Source organism: Carassius carassius, chromosome 42, assembly GCF_963082965.1.
Source record: "Carassius carassius chromosome 42, fCarCar2.1, whole genome shotgun sequence".
In the NCBI taxonomy this organism is placed as follows: Eukaryota; Metazoa; Chordata; class Actinopteri; order Cypriniformes; family Cyprinidae; genus Carassius; species Carassius carassius.
In genome coordinates, this window is record NC_081796.1 from 6,061,963 (window position 1) to 6,080,104 (window position 18,142).

At 37.7% G+C, this 18,142-nt stretch overlaps 2 protein-coding genes across 12 annotated transcripts in view; one reads left to right on the plus strand and one right to left on the minus strand.

The window, feature by feature from the left end:
* Window positions 1-863: 863 nt before the first annotated feature.
* On the minus strand, window positions 864-13,911 carry LOC132123987 (acyl-CoA-binding domain-containing protein 5A-like). Of its 3 annotated transcripts, none has more exons than XM_059534700.1 (13): window positions 13,718-13,911; window positions 13,085-13,202; window positions 12,217-12,337; window positions 11,010-11,082; window positions 10,795-10,912; window positions 9,393-9,602; window positions 8,792-8,986; window positions 8,609-8,694; window positions 7,832-8,048; window positions 4,933-5,132; window positions 4,781-4,840; window positions 3,330-3,439; window positions 864-2,098 (listed from the first exon to the last, which is right to left on the minus strand). In XM_059534700.1, the coding sequence occupies exons 2-13, from the start codon at window positions 13,164-13,166 to the stop codon at window positions 2,086-2,088; spliced, it is 1,485 nt and encodes a 494-aa protein (XP_059390683.1). In that variant the 5' UTR covers window positions 13,167-13,202; window positions 13,718-13,911; the 3' UTR covers window positions 864-2,085. The 3 variants fall into 3 exon arrangements, with proteins under 3 accessions (XP_059390683.1, XP_059390681.1, XP_059390684.1); XM_059534698.1 differs by lacking the exon at window positions 13,718-13,911 and adding an exon at window positions 13,496-13,629; XM_059534701.1 differs by lacking the exon at window positions 13,718-13,911 and adding an exon at window positions 13,511-13,608.
* Window positions 13,912-14,531: 620 nt separating this feature from the next.
* Window positions 14,532-18,142, plus strand: part of LOC132123986 (abl interactor 1-like) — a 59,783-nt gene continuing 56,172 nt past the window's right edge. For 3 of the 9 annotated variants that reach the window (XM_059534691.1, XM_059534692.1, XM_059534690.1), the window contains exon 1: window positions 14,534-14,761. In XM_059534691.1, coding sequence (XP_059390674.1) covers window positions 14,645-14,761 — 117 coding nt within the window. In that variant the 5' untranslated portion in view covers window positions 14,534-14,644. Of the gene's footprint in view, window positions 14,762-18,142 lie in introns of all 9 variants that reach the window. The other 6 variants (XM_059534696.1, XM_059534693.1, XM_059534695.1 and 3 more) reach the window with 4 other exon arrangements.

The window sequence follows — 18,142 nt, forward strand, 5'->3', positions numbered from 1 at the left end:
ATGTACTTCATAATGTCATATTCAAAACTAATCAGAATGCAATCCAATTACAGTACAATTTTGTCAAGTAATTTGTAATCAGTAATGGACTATAATGTTTAAGTTAATCTACCAGATACAAAAAAAAAAAAAAAACTGATTATGATTTGATGTGTGAATTGTTGCATTAAATATAGTGCAATATAGGAATATGCACAACTCCATTTTTCAAAAGCTTTTAATAATGCTTTAGTCGAACATATTGAATGACATGTATTGTGACGGTGGTGAAACATGCGGTGATCATCTGCCCAGAAGACAAATTTCTGCTAAATCTGCAATGGTTAATAGGAACATTGTGTGTTTAGTCCCAAACAAAAGCATTAAATCAAGAACCTCCTGCTCTACAGATGATTCAAGGTAGTATTACAGACATCAATAATATATGCAAATGCTACATTACGGTGTAGTACAAATTTTATATAATGTTTAGCACATTTCTAATATACTGTACAATTATTAAAGGAATTATTAACATTATTGACTAATTTACACAAACTACAATGAAACAAACCTCACATTTATCAGTAAAAAAAAAACAGCCCATGTAAATTATTTATTAGCCTTCGATATAATCTTAGGGCTCTAAACATAACAAATATGATTTATTTCAGCTCTTAATCTGTCTTCACATTCATCCAAAGTGCTTTGCAGATCATCCCGGGTAGATTTCGATCTCAGTTATACCTTGCAAACATTGACAAAAGGTTTTACATTTCTCATGCATACAGGCTTTGTAGTAATATTCAAAAATATTCCCCACAGCCATGAATTAACATTAGTAATGGTGTGACCATGTTGAGAAATGCTCTGACAAAATACAGTGGAATAGTTCACCCAAAAATAAACGTTTGCTGAAAATCTACTCACCCTCAGGCCCGTCCAAAATGTAGATGAGTTTGTTTCTTCATCAGAAGAGATTTGGAGAAAAAGTCGCATTACACTTGTTCACCATGGATCTGCAGTAAATGGGTGCCGTCATAATAAGAGTCCATACAGCTGATAAAAACATCACAATAATCCACACCACTCCAGTCCATCAGTTAACATCTTGTGAAATGTAAAGATAAGTGTTTGTAAGAAACACCCTGCGGATTCAGACAAGATTACTTGTGGATTATTGTGATGTTTTTATCAGCTGTTTAGACTCTTATTATGACGGCACCCATTCACTACAGAGGATCCAATGGTGTACAAGCGACGTAATTAAATTTTCCAAATCGGTTCTGATTAAGAACTTATCTACATCTTGGATGGCCTGAGGGGCAATAACGTTTAAGCAAATGTACATTTTTAGCAGAACTATTCCTTTAAGCCAGTGACGTTCAGACATATTTAAGACCTGTCTACACACACTAGAGGGAGCCGGATAGGTCCGTTCTTTCCAGGGATCATGATGGGATGTTGAGCGGATGAAGAACATAGAAGTTTTCTACATTGCCTTCTGACCCTTTCCTCAGATTTGCCAAACAAGGGTCAACTACATAAGCATTTTAAGCATATTATGGCTTTAAAGAGCACCGCAGATCACTTCCTGATTTATTCCCATTACAGTTCAAACCTCTTTTCTGCTAAACATGCCAAGAATCATATAGATATTCAAGCAGAAATCTCCTGTGCTGTATTCATCAGTGCATCCTACACATTGCTACAGTAGTAATTACTAGAGTTAGCAGCTATGTGTGCGAAACACTGAATGATATATCCTCGACATGAAAGTTATTATGATGCCCTCAATAATGGATTTCTATTTACAGGATTTTTATAACTATAATGAAAATTAGACTTAATTATCGAAATCGTGTATTCCTGACTTAGCATATTGTTGCATTAAAAAACAATAAGTACCAAAAAGCTTGTGATAAGCTGCATCGCCGTAAATTGAATCTGTCTTTCAATTAGATAATTCTTAAGAGTTGTCATCATAGTGCAAAAGCAGGAGTTAGGGATCACGGGACAGGCTGGCAAACACCCTCCTCCTCCTAAAAGCGTAACACGGTTCTCCTCTGGGTCTCCAGAGGATGTCGAACCATCAGTCGATTCCTTTCAGTTGATTCTTCTGCAACAAGATGATCCAATCTTTAAAATTCCAGACATTACATACAAGTTTGCTATATATTATTGTTTTTTTAGCTCCCAATATGATCATATATTTTGTAATGTGTGATAAAGAACTATAAACCTACAGTATATTCAAACTATGCAAAACAGTAAACAGTGTGCAATAATTAATGTTTCAAAGGAGTAGTTCACACCAAAAATTACAATTTGCTCACTCTTAGACAAGCCAAGATGCAGAGTTAGTTTGTTTCTTCATCTGAAAAGATTTGGAGAAATTTAGCACTTGCTCACATCACACGTGCACGCGGGAGCCACTGTAAAGACTGCAAGTGCATATGAAGTGTGCCATTTGGGACAGGGCCATAGATGCAGTGAATGGGTGCCGTCAGAATGAGAGTCCAAACAGCCGAGAAAAACATCACAATAATCCACACAACTCCAGTCCATCAATTTATATCTTGTGAAGTTAAAGATATATTTTTGCAATAAATGAATCCATAATTAAGATGTTTTTAACTTCAAATGGTTGCTTCTGGCTAAAATATGAGTGAATTATCCATAATATTGCTCTCTCAGATGAAGAAGTCATCTGAATCAGGGGAGAAATATGCAGATCAAACACCATTTACAAGAAAAAAAAAGTCCAAAACAGTTCTAAACAAATAATCTATGGATTTTGATGCGAGAAGACAACAGGATGGACTACTTCAATAATGGATTATGGACTTGTATTTGGCTAGAAATCGAAGTTAAAATGCCTTGATGGATTTTTTTTTTTTTTTTTTTACAAACACCTTTTCACGTCAAAATACATTAATTGATGGACTGGAGTCATGTGGATTACTTCTGGATTATTGTGATGTTTTTATCAGTTGTTTGGACTCTCATTCTGATGGCACCCATTCACTGCAGAAGATTGGTGAACAAATGATGTAATGCAAAAAAATTTGTTTTTGTACCAAATCTGTTTTGGTGAAGGAACAAACTGATCTACATCGTGATATAGATTTTTAGAATTATTTGATGAATAAAAAGCTCAAAATTATTTGAAATAGGAAATACTAATTTCTTTGTCACTTTTAATCAATTGAATGCATCCTTGCTGTATAAAAGTATTTGTTTCTTAAAAAAAAAATACTAAGCCCAAACATTTTAAGCAGTAGTGTATATACTTCTAAAATAAAAAGAATAGTATCTTAGCAGTACGTAGCTGATGGGACAGTGCTGACCTTCTCCTGCGCTGCACATACAGACGGATGAGCCACTGCACCACGAACGGCCAGGTGACAGCGAAGACCACCGTTCCTGGAGACACATCAAAAGGCCACCAGGATGGCTTCTGGAAAGTGTAAATAATGAGAATGTGTCAACACTCAGTGTGGGGCAATGGCATTGTTAAAATTAATAAAAAATAAACTAAATTTACATTTATGCATTTGACATCCAAAGAGACTTACACGGGGTCCATGTGACCCTGGACCACAAAACAAGTCTTATGTGACAGTTGTTTGAAATTGAGATTTATACACAATCTGAAAGCTGAATAAATAAGCTTTCCATGATGTATGGTTCGTTAGCATTGGACAATATGTGGAAGAGATAAAACTATTTGAAAATCTGGAAACGTAAGGAAAAAAAATAAATAAAATAAAATACTGAGAAAATCGCCTTTAAAGTTGTCCAAATGAATTCTTATATTCATATTACGAATAAAAAAAATTACATTTTGATATTTACAGTAGTGTAGCGGGAGGAGCCAACAACAGACACAGTGGGTGTGGCATCAGGCCTCGGAGAGGCTTTTATTAACAGAAAATAAAACAAATGAGGGAAAAAAAGTGGGCAAAGGGGGAGAGTGTCCAAAACAAACAGGGGATCTGGTGTCCTCGTCGTGCTGCGGGGTTAGTGTAGGTCAGGCAGTGTTCATGGAGGAGGGGTCCAGGTAAGGGGCGGAGTCCGGCGGCCGCACAGGCTCCCCTCTTCGGTCCAGGGCGTGAGGGACGGCGTCTTCTTCTAGCAGTCGCATCCTTCTCGTCGGCCGAGGCGCTTGCAGGTGATGGACGGCCATGTAAATGGGTGTGGTTCTCGTCCAGATCGTGGGTCCGGCGGCTCATGTCTCTGGTGGCGCGGGAGTCCCTCAACGCACCCTTCCTGGACCCACGAGGACACCAGTGTGCATGCACGGGGAACAGACCGGTCTCCCGAGGAGAGGCGCGTTGGGCTTTTAAACAGCGGCGTTGATGAGGCTCCATTTACATCAGGTGTGCCCCATCACACGCCGCCAGCCCTGACTCGTCCAGCGCCCCTCCTCTCACACACCCACTCCAGTCGGGAGCCTGGTGAAGGGCGGCGATTTAGGACGGGGTGCCGGTGACAATCAGGGAGGAGGCAGCTGACTTGTCACAGTAGGAAATGTACAAAATATCTTCATGGAACATGATCTCTACTTAATATCCTAATGTTTTTTGGAATAAAAAATAAAATAAAATAAAATGATAATTTTGACCCATACAATGTATTTTTTGGCTATTGCTACAAATATACCCCAGCGACTTAGAGTTGTTTTGTTGCCCAGGGTCACATATATTTTATCAGTCTATGCATTCACTGGCAATCGAACCCTTGAACTCCTGAAACTCTTTAAAACATCCCATCAATCAGTTCATTAAAATGACTTTACCTTCTTCGTTTTATTTGCAGGTGGTGACAAGTAGTCTGATGGCAGTGCTAAGGATCGGGCCTGAGAAGATGCACATGAAAAACCAAAAATGTCATATCTCATATTTAAACCGTGTTATATGTTGTGCTGTGTGAAAAATGATGGTTTGTAACCTGCGAGGCTGTGAGAGCTTCCAGCATGTGTAGCCTCTCTAAGACACTCTGCATGTCGTCCTGCAGTCTGGCCAGAGCACAGATTATCTGTTCATTTAGATTGTCCCTAACAGATCCATCCGCCCCCCAGCGCTCCCCATCTCCCCCACTGCCCTGCTGCGGCCCCGCTGACCCGGAGCCCAAGACCGGTGACTTGGACCCTGATATACAGGAAAAGCAGCTGCAATATGTGCAAACAGCTCAAACATTCATTAACAGATTAATGAAACAACTAGGGCTGTTTCGAATGCCATTTTTTGAGCTTCGAAGCTTAGGTGGCAATCAATATCGAATATTCGAAGCTTCGGTGGGTGGGGCTAAATATATAATAATAGTGTCGGTTTGCATTTGTATCATCTTTCACGACTTCACGTTTCACTCTTCGGCATCGTAAATGTGTTGCGGCAGACCCAGTGGAGTGCAGTGTTGCATTTGGTGCAATATGATCAGGTGGCACACATTCTTTAAATATTAATAAACATTTAATAATCTTTTAAATAGAACAGTTTCCGGTACGCATTACACGGGCAGGTTTATGCTCCGAAAACGGACAGTGCACAAGTGATACAAAACACAAAGTCTGTTGAGAGCAAGAACTTTAATAAGGTATTAATAACGAACATTTCTTTAAAACAAATGAATCCCAAAACAGAAATTAAATTAGTAACACACAGTGATTTCAACGAACTGTAATAAATAAAGAACACGGTAGCATGCTTATAAACAGTTGAATAAGAATAAATGAATTGTTTTTAAAATGACACAAAATGTAATATCTATTACAATTAGTTTTATTCTATATAAGGGATTTATTTTGTCTTATTCTGACTTTTTGTTAATTTAAATCTTTAAAATGCGCGATGCTTTTATTGAAAGCATGTTGCGGTGTTTTTTTTAATTTATTATTATTAGCCTGCAGTTCGTTGAACTACATTCATTTATTATTCGTAAATGTAATAATTACTGACACCGTAACGGGTTGGCTATTTAAATTTAAAGTAATTGTAATAAATTTTATTCACTCCCTTATATAGAATAAACTGTAATAGGTTAAATAGAACAAGGTAATGTTAGCCTAGCTAGACAGCTCACATTTCAATGACAAAAATATTTAGGCTCTTTCAAACACTTATATAAATCGCAACCCAGTGGTTGGAAACTATTGTGAAACTACCTATACTCGTTTCATGTTGTGTGCGAGGAAGATGAGTTTGTCCACATTTTCTGGTAAAAGGGAACTTCGGGTCTTGTTGACGATGTAGCCAGCTTTTGAGAAAATGCGCTCTGATGGAGTTGAAGTGGCCGGAACGCAAAGAAGGTGTTTGGCTGCAAATGCCAGTTTAGGGTAGCGGTCACTGTTTTGCTTCCACCATGCCAGTGGGCCCGACTGTAATTTAGTAGCATCTCTCAAATACTGCTCCATCTCTGTCTTTGCGCTGTCTCCGCGTTCTTCTTCCTCTTCGTCATCAGCCTGCATCAGCATTGAAATCTCCTGCTGTTTTTTTTTGGCGGGTGGTGGTGGCGCATCCGTCTCCTCTTCTCCGTGGCTTGCTGACAGCTCTTCTCCCTTGCGAACGATCTGTTGCTGATGCAGATGTTCAGCTAGTCTGACAACCTAAACAAATAGCATTTTCTTAGTCTAATCTATGCGCATATTTGACACACTGCCTTTGTCTTGTCATCCTCACTTAATTTAAAGTGCTCCCAAACAGCTGAGGTCTTGGGCATTTTGTACCTATTCAGTATGAGATGAAATAAATCACTACGTTCGCCAACGGGCGGTTCAAGCATGAGTGAGAATGAGTCCGCGACGGAAGTCACGTGTTGAAAAAAAAAAAAAAGAATATTCGAATCTCAAAACTGAAAATCGAATGCCACCCCACCGAACGAATATTCGAATATTCGATTATTCTAGTACAGCCCTAGAAACAACGTTTCCAAAAAACTAATTTACTTGAGGACTCCAGCTCCGTTTCAAAACCTAGAGATCATTTTAAGTTAACGTGCACTCACAATGCATAGGTCATATTTTGTCAAGAAAGTTTATATATTTATATATGCACCATGTAGCTGTTAACTAAGCAACATGTCAACATCAAATTCTATTGGAGTCAACTCTTATGTGCTTCAAAGGAGGAGTGCCAGCTGCACAGTTATATTTTTTTTGGTCAGATTTGATGAGAATACTTATGAGCAAATGCATACAGTCGAACTCTTAGTCTTTGACAGCCTAGTAGAATACAGTTAGAAGGCATTGAAAATTCAATATACCGGGGGCAAAGTCTTTTATTTATATCCTATAAGCAATATAGTGAGAGAGCTATTTTGTTGCTAAATCTTAGCATGATAACAAATATGATTGATTAAACACAACAGTTCAATAAAAAAAAGTGTGTATAGGTAGTATTTTTAAGTTTAGCTTTTAGTTTTGAATCTGTTTTTAGTTATTTTAATACTACAATTGATTGCGTCTGTTGTCCTCATTTGTAAGTCGCTTTGGATAAAAGCGTCTGATAAATGACTGAAGAAACTTCAATTGATCATTTCATTTCAATATCACACACCCCTAGTCTCCAGTGGTTTGTAGTTGTGCCATCTCATCAGTTTCTTTTTTTTTGGCTATATAACCACAGGCTGGGCTAGCGATGCCACTTTGCAGACAATTAAGTTATCACATAAAAAGGTGCATCTGCAGTGCGTACAGAGTAAGAAATTAGGTTAGTATGCGCACATATGCATATCCTAGCATATGCATAAAAGCCGAAATATGATTTGGCCAGAACAGAAGCAGTAGTAGCCAATAGAAGAAGGCTAGCAAGGTTTTGAAACAGAGCTAGTATATGATTACTGTGCTTTGTACCTCTTTCCCTCCTGACCACAGAACTGTTACTTCTAGTCACAGGAAGTCCCTGTCTCTGAGAACCTCCTCTGCTGCCCCAACAGTCTTCTCCGCCCTGCTGTACGCCTTCCTCCCGTCCCAGCAGTTCCTCTTGTGATCTGATCTCTCCTGAGGAGGACAGTGTGCTGTGGCTCTCCTCGGCCACGTCCAGTGAGCGGCTGACGTGTAGCTCAGATCCCTGGATACCAGTAACAAAAGCACAGGCATTTTGAGAAACCATTGCAGAGGAGATGATGGGGTCCCATTTACTTGTTCAGCACATTTTCATGAGGGAAATCCATTTCAATAGGAATCCATGCAGCTGGGACTTTCGCGTGAGGGTAAAAGATTTACCAATGCAGATTTCACAACCGGTGGTCATGTGAATTTGACCAACAGAAAGCTGCTTGGTTAGAAAGTGACTTCTGTTTGAGCTGTGCTTCATACATCAATACGCTACTAACAACAGTCCTTTTTGGGTGAAACAATTTAGCCTGGAATTTCATGTGACTGCATCTTAAAGGGATAGTTCTCCAAAAATGTAAATTCCATTATTATTTATTCGTGCTCAAGTTCTATTAAACCTGTATGCATTTCTATCTTCTGCTGAACACAAAAGAAGATATTTTAGAGAATGTGGGTAACCAAACAGTTTCTGGTCCCCATTGACTTCCATAGTATTTCATAGTATCTTACCTTCCCAGCATCAAGTTATTTCTGAATCAGATATCATGTAAGCATAAACTGAAATCTACTTACTTCTTCTCCACAAAACTGGTCGACAGAGTCACAGAACACCTCACTGTCCGAATCACTGGCCACATGGTGAGAACTGGACACGTCTTCTGTTTCATACATATAAAGAGAGTGATTGAGATCTACTGCTATGTCCTAGATCTTAGTCTTAGTTGGTATTATTATCCCCCGTGTCCTTCTCCTCACCTCTGATGTGTCCATTGAGCTCAATGACGTCTCTGTTGTGGTTGATGCTTTCAGAGTCTTCTTCTGACTCCTGCCTCTTCAGATCAGACTTAGACTCGTGCGTTCCATTGGTAAGGACTTTATGTTGGCTGATACTGCCATTAGAAAATGGTTCTCTAGGTCTCCCCGCAGAAGCCCTTTTCTTTGGTTGTGAGGCTAAAAAAACAAAACACCAAGCATGCATAATTAATACATGTATTATAAAGGAAAATTTAGTGGCGCTTACCAATGCAAAACTGCTCATGATACTGTATGGTTGCTAAGGCACAGCTAGGAAGTTGCTAGGTGGTTGGTAGGTACTATGCAAAGCCAAAATATAATCTAGAATTTGTTTCTATATATGATTTATGTCCCTCCTTCAGTGCACGACTATTCAAGACTATTCAACTCTTAAAGATGCAGTCTTTGCCAAAAGTTTGCAGGTGAAAATTGTCCATTGCATATTGTTAAGTCACTTTAAAACCAAGCAGCTTTCTGTTGATCAGTTTGGCTAATTTGCATAATCAGCTTGAACCTGTTGCAAAATCTGCAATACAATAGTAACAGTAATAATGACATTTACCTTTCTTCAACTCTTTAACCTCCTCTTCTTCATCTTTCTCCTCCTCTTCCTCCTCATTATCATCTTCTCCGTCTTCCATGTCTGTTGATTTAGTCTTTGGAGTTTCTGCGGTTTTGACAGGGTAACTGTCCAGGCTGCCGTTCATCTCCATCGTCCTGATGATGCTTTTTGTGACACTTTTGGGTGGTGACGTTAGCATGCTCCCAAAGCCTGGAGACAACAACAATACGCATGTAAGATGATGCACTGAGGATACGCTTTGAAACTTCTAAATATGCACACTTTCTAAAAGGTCTGTTCTTTCAGGACTCTTTCACAAAAAGCTGTAGCGGTAAACACTAGAACCCAATAGAGATCCTGGAAATCTACACTAATAACAGCAGTGAGTGAACAACTGGGAAACACCTGGACTATGGCACTAAGGGCACAGAGCACTGGGAGAACACACTGCTATTCACATGCCTTCGAGCTGCCTAGCAAATCTTTCCAAGCGGGCTGAATGTGAAACAAAGGGGTAATTAGTTAATTAAGGTTAACAAGATTGTATAGTTATTTACAGCACATGCACACTAGAGTTAATGTAGGAGATCAATAAGATTACGTTATTCTCAGCAAGGCTATATTTATTTTATAAATAAAAATATAATCTTTAATATTGTGAAATACAATTAAAGTTTCAAATAACTGTTGTAATATATATCTTAATTTGATTTAGCTGGATTTTCAGCATCTATTACTCCAGTCTTCAATGTCACATGATCCTTCATAAATCATTCTAATATTCTGACTTGAAGCGTCCTTGCTGAATGAAAAAATAAAATAAAACACCTTAAAAAATGTGATTTTTGTCCTTGTGTCAAATTAATTATTAAAGACTTTCGACCTTAGACTTTATAGACACATTGTTCATTTAATGTGACATTTAATTGGACTTTTTACAACTTGATTTCTGTTTAATTTGAACTGATGTTATAGCTACACCTTTATTACTTTAGATTTATTAAAAACTATCATTTAAGGATATTTCTTACAAAGAAATGTCCATTCATATTTAAATCCAAATTCAACAGCATAAAAAGTAACAAAAGAATTAATGATCATATGATTCATTTAGGTTTAAGTTTGTACATTTATTTACTTATTTAATTTGTTAGTTAATTTACATGTGTGTGTGTGTGTGTGTGTATATATATATATATATATATATATATATATATATATATATATATATATATATATATATATATTGAGATATTGCATGACATTTTACAAATTTTTCCATTAAAAATTCTCAATATCATTTATGCAACATAACTGAATGCTTCAAATGTGTGGAAAAGCATACTTTTTAAATGCATTATTTTTGTGCGATTCACCGTGAGGGCGCTGTTGTTCAGATTACCTGTGCTCAACTCGGACACTTGCGTTATCTTTCTCTTGTCATCAACGAGCTCATAGAAGGGTCCAATGACCCGCAGAAGCTCCTCGACCTCATCTGTTACAGGCATACTTTCCAGGATCTATTCGGCAAAGTTCAACAAACCATCACATTAAATCATACAACATTTTCAAAAAAAACACTGCAAAAAAAAAAAAAAAAAATGGGAAACATTTTACCAGTTTCAAATCTTCCACGTAGGCCGCCATCGCGTCCTCCTTTGGCATTTCCCCAAGAGAATTCCACGCATCCCTAAAATGCAAGCAGGAAAGTTCAACAAGAACTTTGCTCTGATAAGCTTGTCAACACTGATGTTGTCATCTCACAGTCAACTGAAACTCTAGCAGCGGTTTGCACATTTCAAAACAACTCACAGATGCATGTATAAAAGATAGGAGAACACAATTAGTATGAAGCATAGTTAAATGGTCTGTGTAGAAAACCATCTGACTCTCGGTTACATTAAATAGACGTTTTTTTTGCAGAAGTACAAATGCAGAACTTTCAGTTAGTTAGTTACTAATAAAACAAATCTGATGTGTTACTGATACTGATCTGTTATCTCAATGAACTTTCAACAGTTATTGACACTGGTCTATATGCGCTCAACTCATTTAAAGGGGAAGTGTGTCATTTTTGCATCACTAGCAGCAACAAATGCAACTGCAAAAATAGACTGGTTTCAAAATGATTTTCAAACACATCCCTTGTGTGCCATTGGTTTAAAAAAGTAGTTCATCACCAAACTCACACCATATAGCCTTTTCACAAGACTGTGATGACACGTTTCAACGATCATCAGCATCGTATATCCCCCAAAGTTTTTTGTACCTTCCTTTTCTTTTAAATGTATGAACATTTATAACACTACACTTTGTTTATTATATTACCTTTGCGTCAAATTACAAAAAAAACCTAGTTAACGCTAATGCAAGGTGTTTCTGATACAGTGTCTATGGGAGTGACGATTCATTTTACATCGTTCTCTCTACTGACTGCGTCTTTCTCTTTTGTTTTCCTTTTTTTGATAGTCAAGAAAACACTATTATCTTTTGCTATTTGAGCAAATTGGAATGCAAAAGATATATTTGTTGTAGTTTCCCATTCAGTGCTATAGAAGTTTACCCAACTATGACGACTTCTGCTGCTGAGAGAACCGGAAATGTGAAAAAGCTCCATTGGTTGAGCCATAATCTAACTTGAGAGAGCAAACAGAGCAGTGCTTTGGAAATGCTCACATTGTTTGCACTCTTTAGAAAGTCAACTACTTTTAATAAACTGGAATATAAGAGAAAAAATAAACTCCAGGTTTAAAGAACTAATAACATTTGTAACTAAAACTTTCTTCATGAATTCAGAAATCTGGACGTTTAGCTGGTTCAATACCATTTGGCTTTTCCAACGGGGTCCCAGAATCCTGGACGGGGAATGTTGCAGGGGCCTTGTGTCGCTTGCTTGTAGTAGCTATAAAATTTCAGCATCATGTCATGGGAAGGCTGAAATGAACCTGGAGGGGAAAGAAAATCTTTATTTTTATATTATAGAATTGTGTGTATCAAGAAATATTTAATCTTTTAGATTTGTTATATCTATCTATCTATCTAGAGTTGATTTTTCAAATTTTATATTTAGGTGGAAATCCAAAGAAGATCCAGCTTAATAGGTTTAGCCTAATTTATTTAAGATTTCATTTAAACCATTAAGTTTTGTTTGATTAATGTCTGAATTTATTCGGATAAATGAAGATGTCAGTCTCTCTCTCTCTCTCTCTCTCTCTCTCTCTCTCTCTCTCTCTCACACACACACACACACACACACAATATAAAATATATTTTTTTAAGCATCCCTTATGTTGTTTTAAATACTCTTAGGTCACAATGTACAATAAAGTGAACATAATTACTTAAAAAATTATGCTTAAGTGTTTCATAAACAAAAAATAAATAACGTTTTTTGGGGGGTAAACTATCCCAGAAATTCCATTTACACACCTTTAATATCTCTTGCATGTTATGGTAATAAATCACGTGACACTCTGATCAAGGCTAGTGATATTAATTTACTGTCGGTTAATCGCGTTGACCGTGGAAACCAGTGATAATATGTTATTTTTTGATTATGAAACTGTAGCGATCACATGAAAGTAGGTGAGGGGTCGTGCACTGCTGATATATAACATCATAAAAACGTCTGTTAAATGTAAATGTAATATATCACACAATACACTGTCTAAATGACTGTGACATTTACTCACCGTTTGAAGGTAAATTCTGGATGACTTTGACAGCAGCATTGAACCTCTGCTCGTAGACTAGCTTGATGTCAGCCTCCATCATGACAATCTAACCGCTACAGCAGGATCGAGATCAAACCTGCCAGCAAAGTTAATAATAATAATAATCGGTTGATATCATGCATGTTCTTAGCATTATTCCACAGTTACAGTAAACCCAAGCTGCACGTTACAAGTTAACGAGACTGTTTATGAATTCAAAAGAGGTAAACAAAGCCAAAAACAATCCATTCTTCTCGACAAATCCTGAAGGACAAACAAGACATGACTGAAAGTGCAGGGAAAACAATGTATTGTAATATTTCTATATCAAATTGCATTCGAAATGATCGAAACGACGTTAAAACAAAGCACGAGCATTTGATACTTTACCATTTACTGCTCTACCTGCTTTACTGGACACTACGAGCTCATGAATACCTGACAGCCGACATACGAAAGCCTTCCTCGGGTGTTTACAGGGTATTGTAGTTCTTTTACAGAACGCATTGCCATTAAGTCTTGCAACAACGACATTTAAATCCTACAAATACAATAATTCTTTATCGACACGCGTTACGTCCTGGGTAATGTAGTTCACCGAGGTAAGCTTACCCAAGAGAGTTTATGGCATAAAAACCTTCTCTGACATCGAACTTTGGAAAAGGCCAGCAATAATTTGTCGTATATTTCTAACGAAACGTGCGCTTAATCCTTTCCTGCGCAATGGACGAAGAGGCAACTCTGTAACACTTAGTGGAACACATCAAAGCGTTCCGTCCCTCGTCGCTGGATGCAGCGTAACACTACAACTCCCAACGTTCCATTCGCTCAGCAACAATGTATCAGCTCAGCTGTGCTGATAGGTGACGCTGTGGTGAAAGCGAGGCGATGGGAAGTCTGGCCCATTTCCGAGAACCGTCTCGTTCGATCAGTTCGTTTCAACGAACCGTTTAAAGGAAACGATTCCCTGATTCTTTTGCGTCATTACGCATTTAGGTCACTGCGCGTCCCTGGCATCCTGGCGTTGCGTATTAAATACTCAAATGAAGCCACATATATTTGTTTACTGATATTTTCTCGATTATGTAGGTAAAACGGTCGTATAGTTACAATTGAAGACTTTTCAACTCTCATAATAATGTAAATACAATGTGGAATTGAATTACTAATTTGAATTTAGATCTCATGGTTTTGCAGATTTTCATATTATTTTGTTATATTATATAGTCGTCATATAATCATATCGTCAACACATTCCCAGCTATGTCATATTCCTGCTACTCAGTTCACTCCAAAAACTACGGTTCTCCGTTGGTAGGTTTCGGTTCAATGATTCAGTGAGTCGAGAACTCCAGAGCTCCTCCGAATCAGTCTGATATACGACTCGTTCGGACCAGTTTTGTGAACTGGTTCGATTGGTTCATTACAAAGACTCGACTCAAAGGAACGATTCCGACATCACTGATCTGTGGCTGAGCTTGAGCTCTCTCAATCAAATCCCAGAGACGAGGAGTAGGAAGCTCTGTGGAGACATGTAAGATGGCAGAGCTGCAGATGTTACTAGAGGAAGAAATCCCCGCCGGTAAACGAGCTCTCGTGGAGAGTTACCAGAACCTCACGAGGGTCGCGGACTACTGTGAGAATAATTATGTTCAGGTAAGCACGCGCGGATCTCCCAGCTCCTGTGGGGAGCGGGCAGGAAATGTGCTTGTGAAATGGAAAAGCAGGGATGAGCCGCTTCTGGAAGAACATTCTGAGCGCAGAAAGTGCGATCTTTTAGATAGCTTGATCTTAGTTAAGCGCTTTGTTGATGCAATGTGTGATCGTTAGAGGATTTGTGTGGTTTACATTGAGGGTGTGTCTGGATACTGTTTAACACGTATGAAGTTTTGTTGATATCGACCAGAATTGTCTCAAACTTCAGAAAGGAGGACGCGAGAGTTGTTTCTCATCAGAACGATACATTTCTGTCTGTTTTCTTGTCGATAGACTGCAATTCTTAAGCTTGAAGAGAGAAATGAATTGACATATGTGAACATGAAAGATAATAGAGTTGAGCGAAAGTCATGTTTTGGTAAATCACTCACTCTTTATTTTATCTGCTTCCTCAAAGTGCTGTTTGTGAACTGAACGTTTTTTTCCCACCAGAAAAAGAGAGAAAAAAACTTAAAAATATGTTTATTCAATTTTCAAGTTTATTCACATATGAAACTGTTTTCATAGATTGTTATAGTCTTGCAGTCTGTTTTTTTTTAAATAAATAAAAATCAAAAGTACATCAAACTGTTAAGCCTTTTATACTGATAGTCATTAATTTGATATACATATTTTGAAAACATTTTTGTACTAATATAAAAAATATGATTTTAATATTTAGGCTTTATTCAAGTTTGTTTTATATAATTTGATTTATATAATAAAAACATTTGTAATTATATACTTGCTTTTAAATATGTATATAATATTAATTAAATTTTATTTTGTTTGTAATTCATTATTTTATTAAACTAAAATAATATCTATTTTTCATTCGAAAGACTATGCCTTTATTAAAAAAAAGTATGTATAAAAATACTTATGCATTATATGCATTTATGCTCTTGTTTATTATCTTATTATTTGTTTGAATATAGACTATTTATCAGTATGCAATATATATCTGGATTTTTTTCTATGCACAGATTTGCAATGACAGAACTAACTGCTAGAAATGATTAACCGTTAAATGATCCTCGTCTGTCAGGAGTGTGCAGTGCACTCTGGATTTACAGTCTATAAAGAACATTTGAAGAGAAAGTGAAATATTCTGTGTTTGCAAACAGTGTTGTATTTAAACCCTGTCTCTAACCTATATCAGACACAAAACACCTGTTAGAAGTGCCTAAGATTGAGCCACACATCAGATCTACTGCACTAAAACACACTTTCATAATGTTTGATTATGTTCTAATTCCTTCAGAAAAAGTTGCTTGACAGGTAGCGCAGCATTTGTTGGTAAAGCGGGCCCGTCAGGTTTGATGTAAAATGGCAACTCTTTCCTCCGCGTGACCGAGCACGCATCGAGTCGCAGCGATACTACAGCTGTGACAGCACAAGAAGGTGACTCAGATGGGAAACCAATCACTACATCTTGTGTTCAAGTCCCGGCTTGACAGCACAGCCTGCAGGCTTTTTTCCACCCCGTCTATTCTTTCTCTCCATCATGCCTGAGCGCAGGATGAAGGCACTTCCTGTGAATGACTGTGATGATGCAGCAGCAGATGGTGGGAGTGGGTCTGTGTAAACAGGACAGCCACTGCCCCATTTTCTCATATTCTCTCTCTGTGTGTGTGTGTGTGTGTGTGTGTGTGTGTGTGTTTGAGAGAGAGAGAGAGAGAGAGAGAGAGGCATGTGAAGCATGTAAGGAGTCACACTGCTGTTTCTAGCCTTCTGCATGTGGAAATGTTGATCTTTCTCGTTCTGGATTTAATTACAGATGACATCCAGAGACTTTAGTTTTACCCAGAACTTAAAGAATGTGTCAGAAGAATAGTTGATTTACTCACTGACACGCTGTTCCAAACCCTAATGACTTTCTTTGTGGAACATGATAGGAGAAGTTTGGCAGAATGGGATTTTGTGTTTTTATACAATGATAGCAGACCATGGCTAATGGCCGTCAAACTGCAAAAAGCACTATTTGCGTGTCAAAAAGACAAAAACGTAGCATAAAAGTATTCGGTGGTGGAGGACAAAGTGCTCCAATCAAATCAAGTGATTTAGTACACGTTCAGAAACCCTAATATCACTCCAGTAAAACTTCAAGTACTTCTTCTTTAAAATTATAAAGATTATAAATGGAATTGTACGGCTGTCCCAAAGTTGTTGTATGGAAATGAGCAGCTTGGACGATCTGCTAAACGTCTCCCTTTGTGTCCCACGAAAGAATTGTTTAGATTTGAAATGGCATGAGAGTGAGCAAATGATGGCAACACTTTAATTGATTTCATTTCTGGAACTTTTCCTTCGAGACACTTACGTTTAAGGTTTATGGAAATGCAAGTTGCATCGCTTTATCCAAGCCTTCAAGCTTTTAATGTTTGTGTTTAAAATACCCCAGAGCCCAATTTTCATGTTTGTCCAGCAACTGTTCCTGTTTTGGAATGCAAGACAGCATTCTACTGAAATCTCCGTGGACAGGTTGCGTTCTGACAAGCATGCATTAATGAACACAAGCCACCTGGCTTAGCAACACCATTGCCATGTGCACAAATGTGAAATGGATACAAACGTTTAGTGAGGAATGTGCTCTGATACTAAACGTGTTGATGTTTCTAGCTGGTGAGTTTTTAGGAGTCTTTAGCATGGCCTTCTCAATGGTTCTTGTTAGTCTCTGATCGTTCTTCCCTGCGTGACTCGAGCACTGACTTCAACTAACCAAGTGCACTGCAGACTAGGACTTTCCATATAATAGGACAAGTGTGAAGATTGCTGCCCACCATTCCAGCGTGGCTTCTATGTGGAGGATGCTGGTATTGTTCAGAACAATAAGTCTGATTTTATTGTGATATGAAAGACCTACACCAGAATTTCTGAAAAGACAGTTATGGTTAAGAGACTCTGAAAACGTAGCATTAGGTAGTGTATGTAATATACAGTGTATTGATATTTTGGAAATGCGTTATTGGTTCTTGTGTGTGCAGAAGTCACCACCGTGATGCTGGGGTGTTTTTTGTATGGCTGTGCAGTAGCTAATAAAATGTTTAAAGTTCTTACTGTATGTGCATGCTGGTGATGAAATTTGTGTCATGCACTGTATGCATAGTAGCCTATACTTTGGGCTTCGGATATCAATAATGTAACGATTCACTCAACTCACGATATGGTACGATTCATGATACTGTTTTCAAAATACACATTTTTCTCAATTTCTTTACAAAATGAGATTTGACAAATTATGACTGAAAAGGGGTCTTTTTATTATTTCCCAGATAAAATGCTGCACATTTCTTTGTGAAATTTAAATGTCAAGTAGAAAGAAATATTTTCATATAAACA

Coding starts and splice junctions, on each gene's coding strand:
- LOC132123987 (XM_059534700.1), bottom strand. CDS start 13,166: ATGATGGAGGCTGACATCAAGCTAGTCTACGAGCAGAGGTTCAATGCT. Junction 12,338..13,084: donor CCAGAATTTACCTTCAAACG/GTGAGTAAATGT, acceptor TTTCCCCTCCAG/GTTCATTTCAGCCTTCCCAT. Junction 3,440..4,780: donor CTGCAAATAAAACGAAGAAG/GTAAAGTCATTT, acceptor TACACTTTCCAG/AAGCCATCCTGGTGGCCTTT.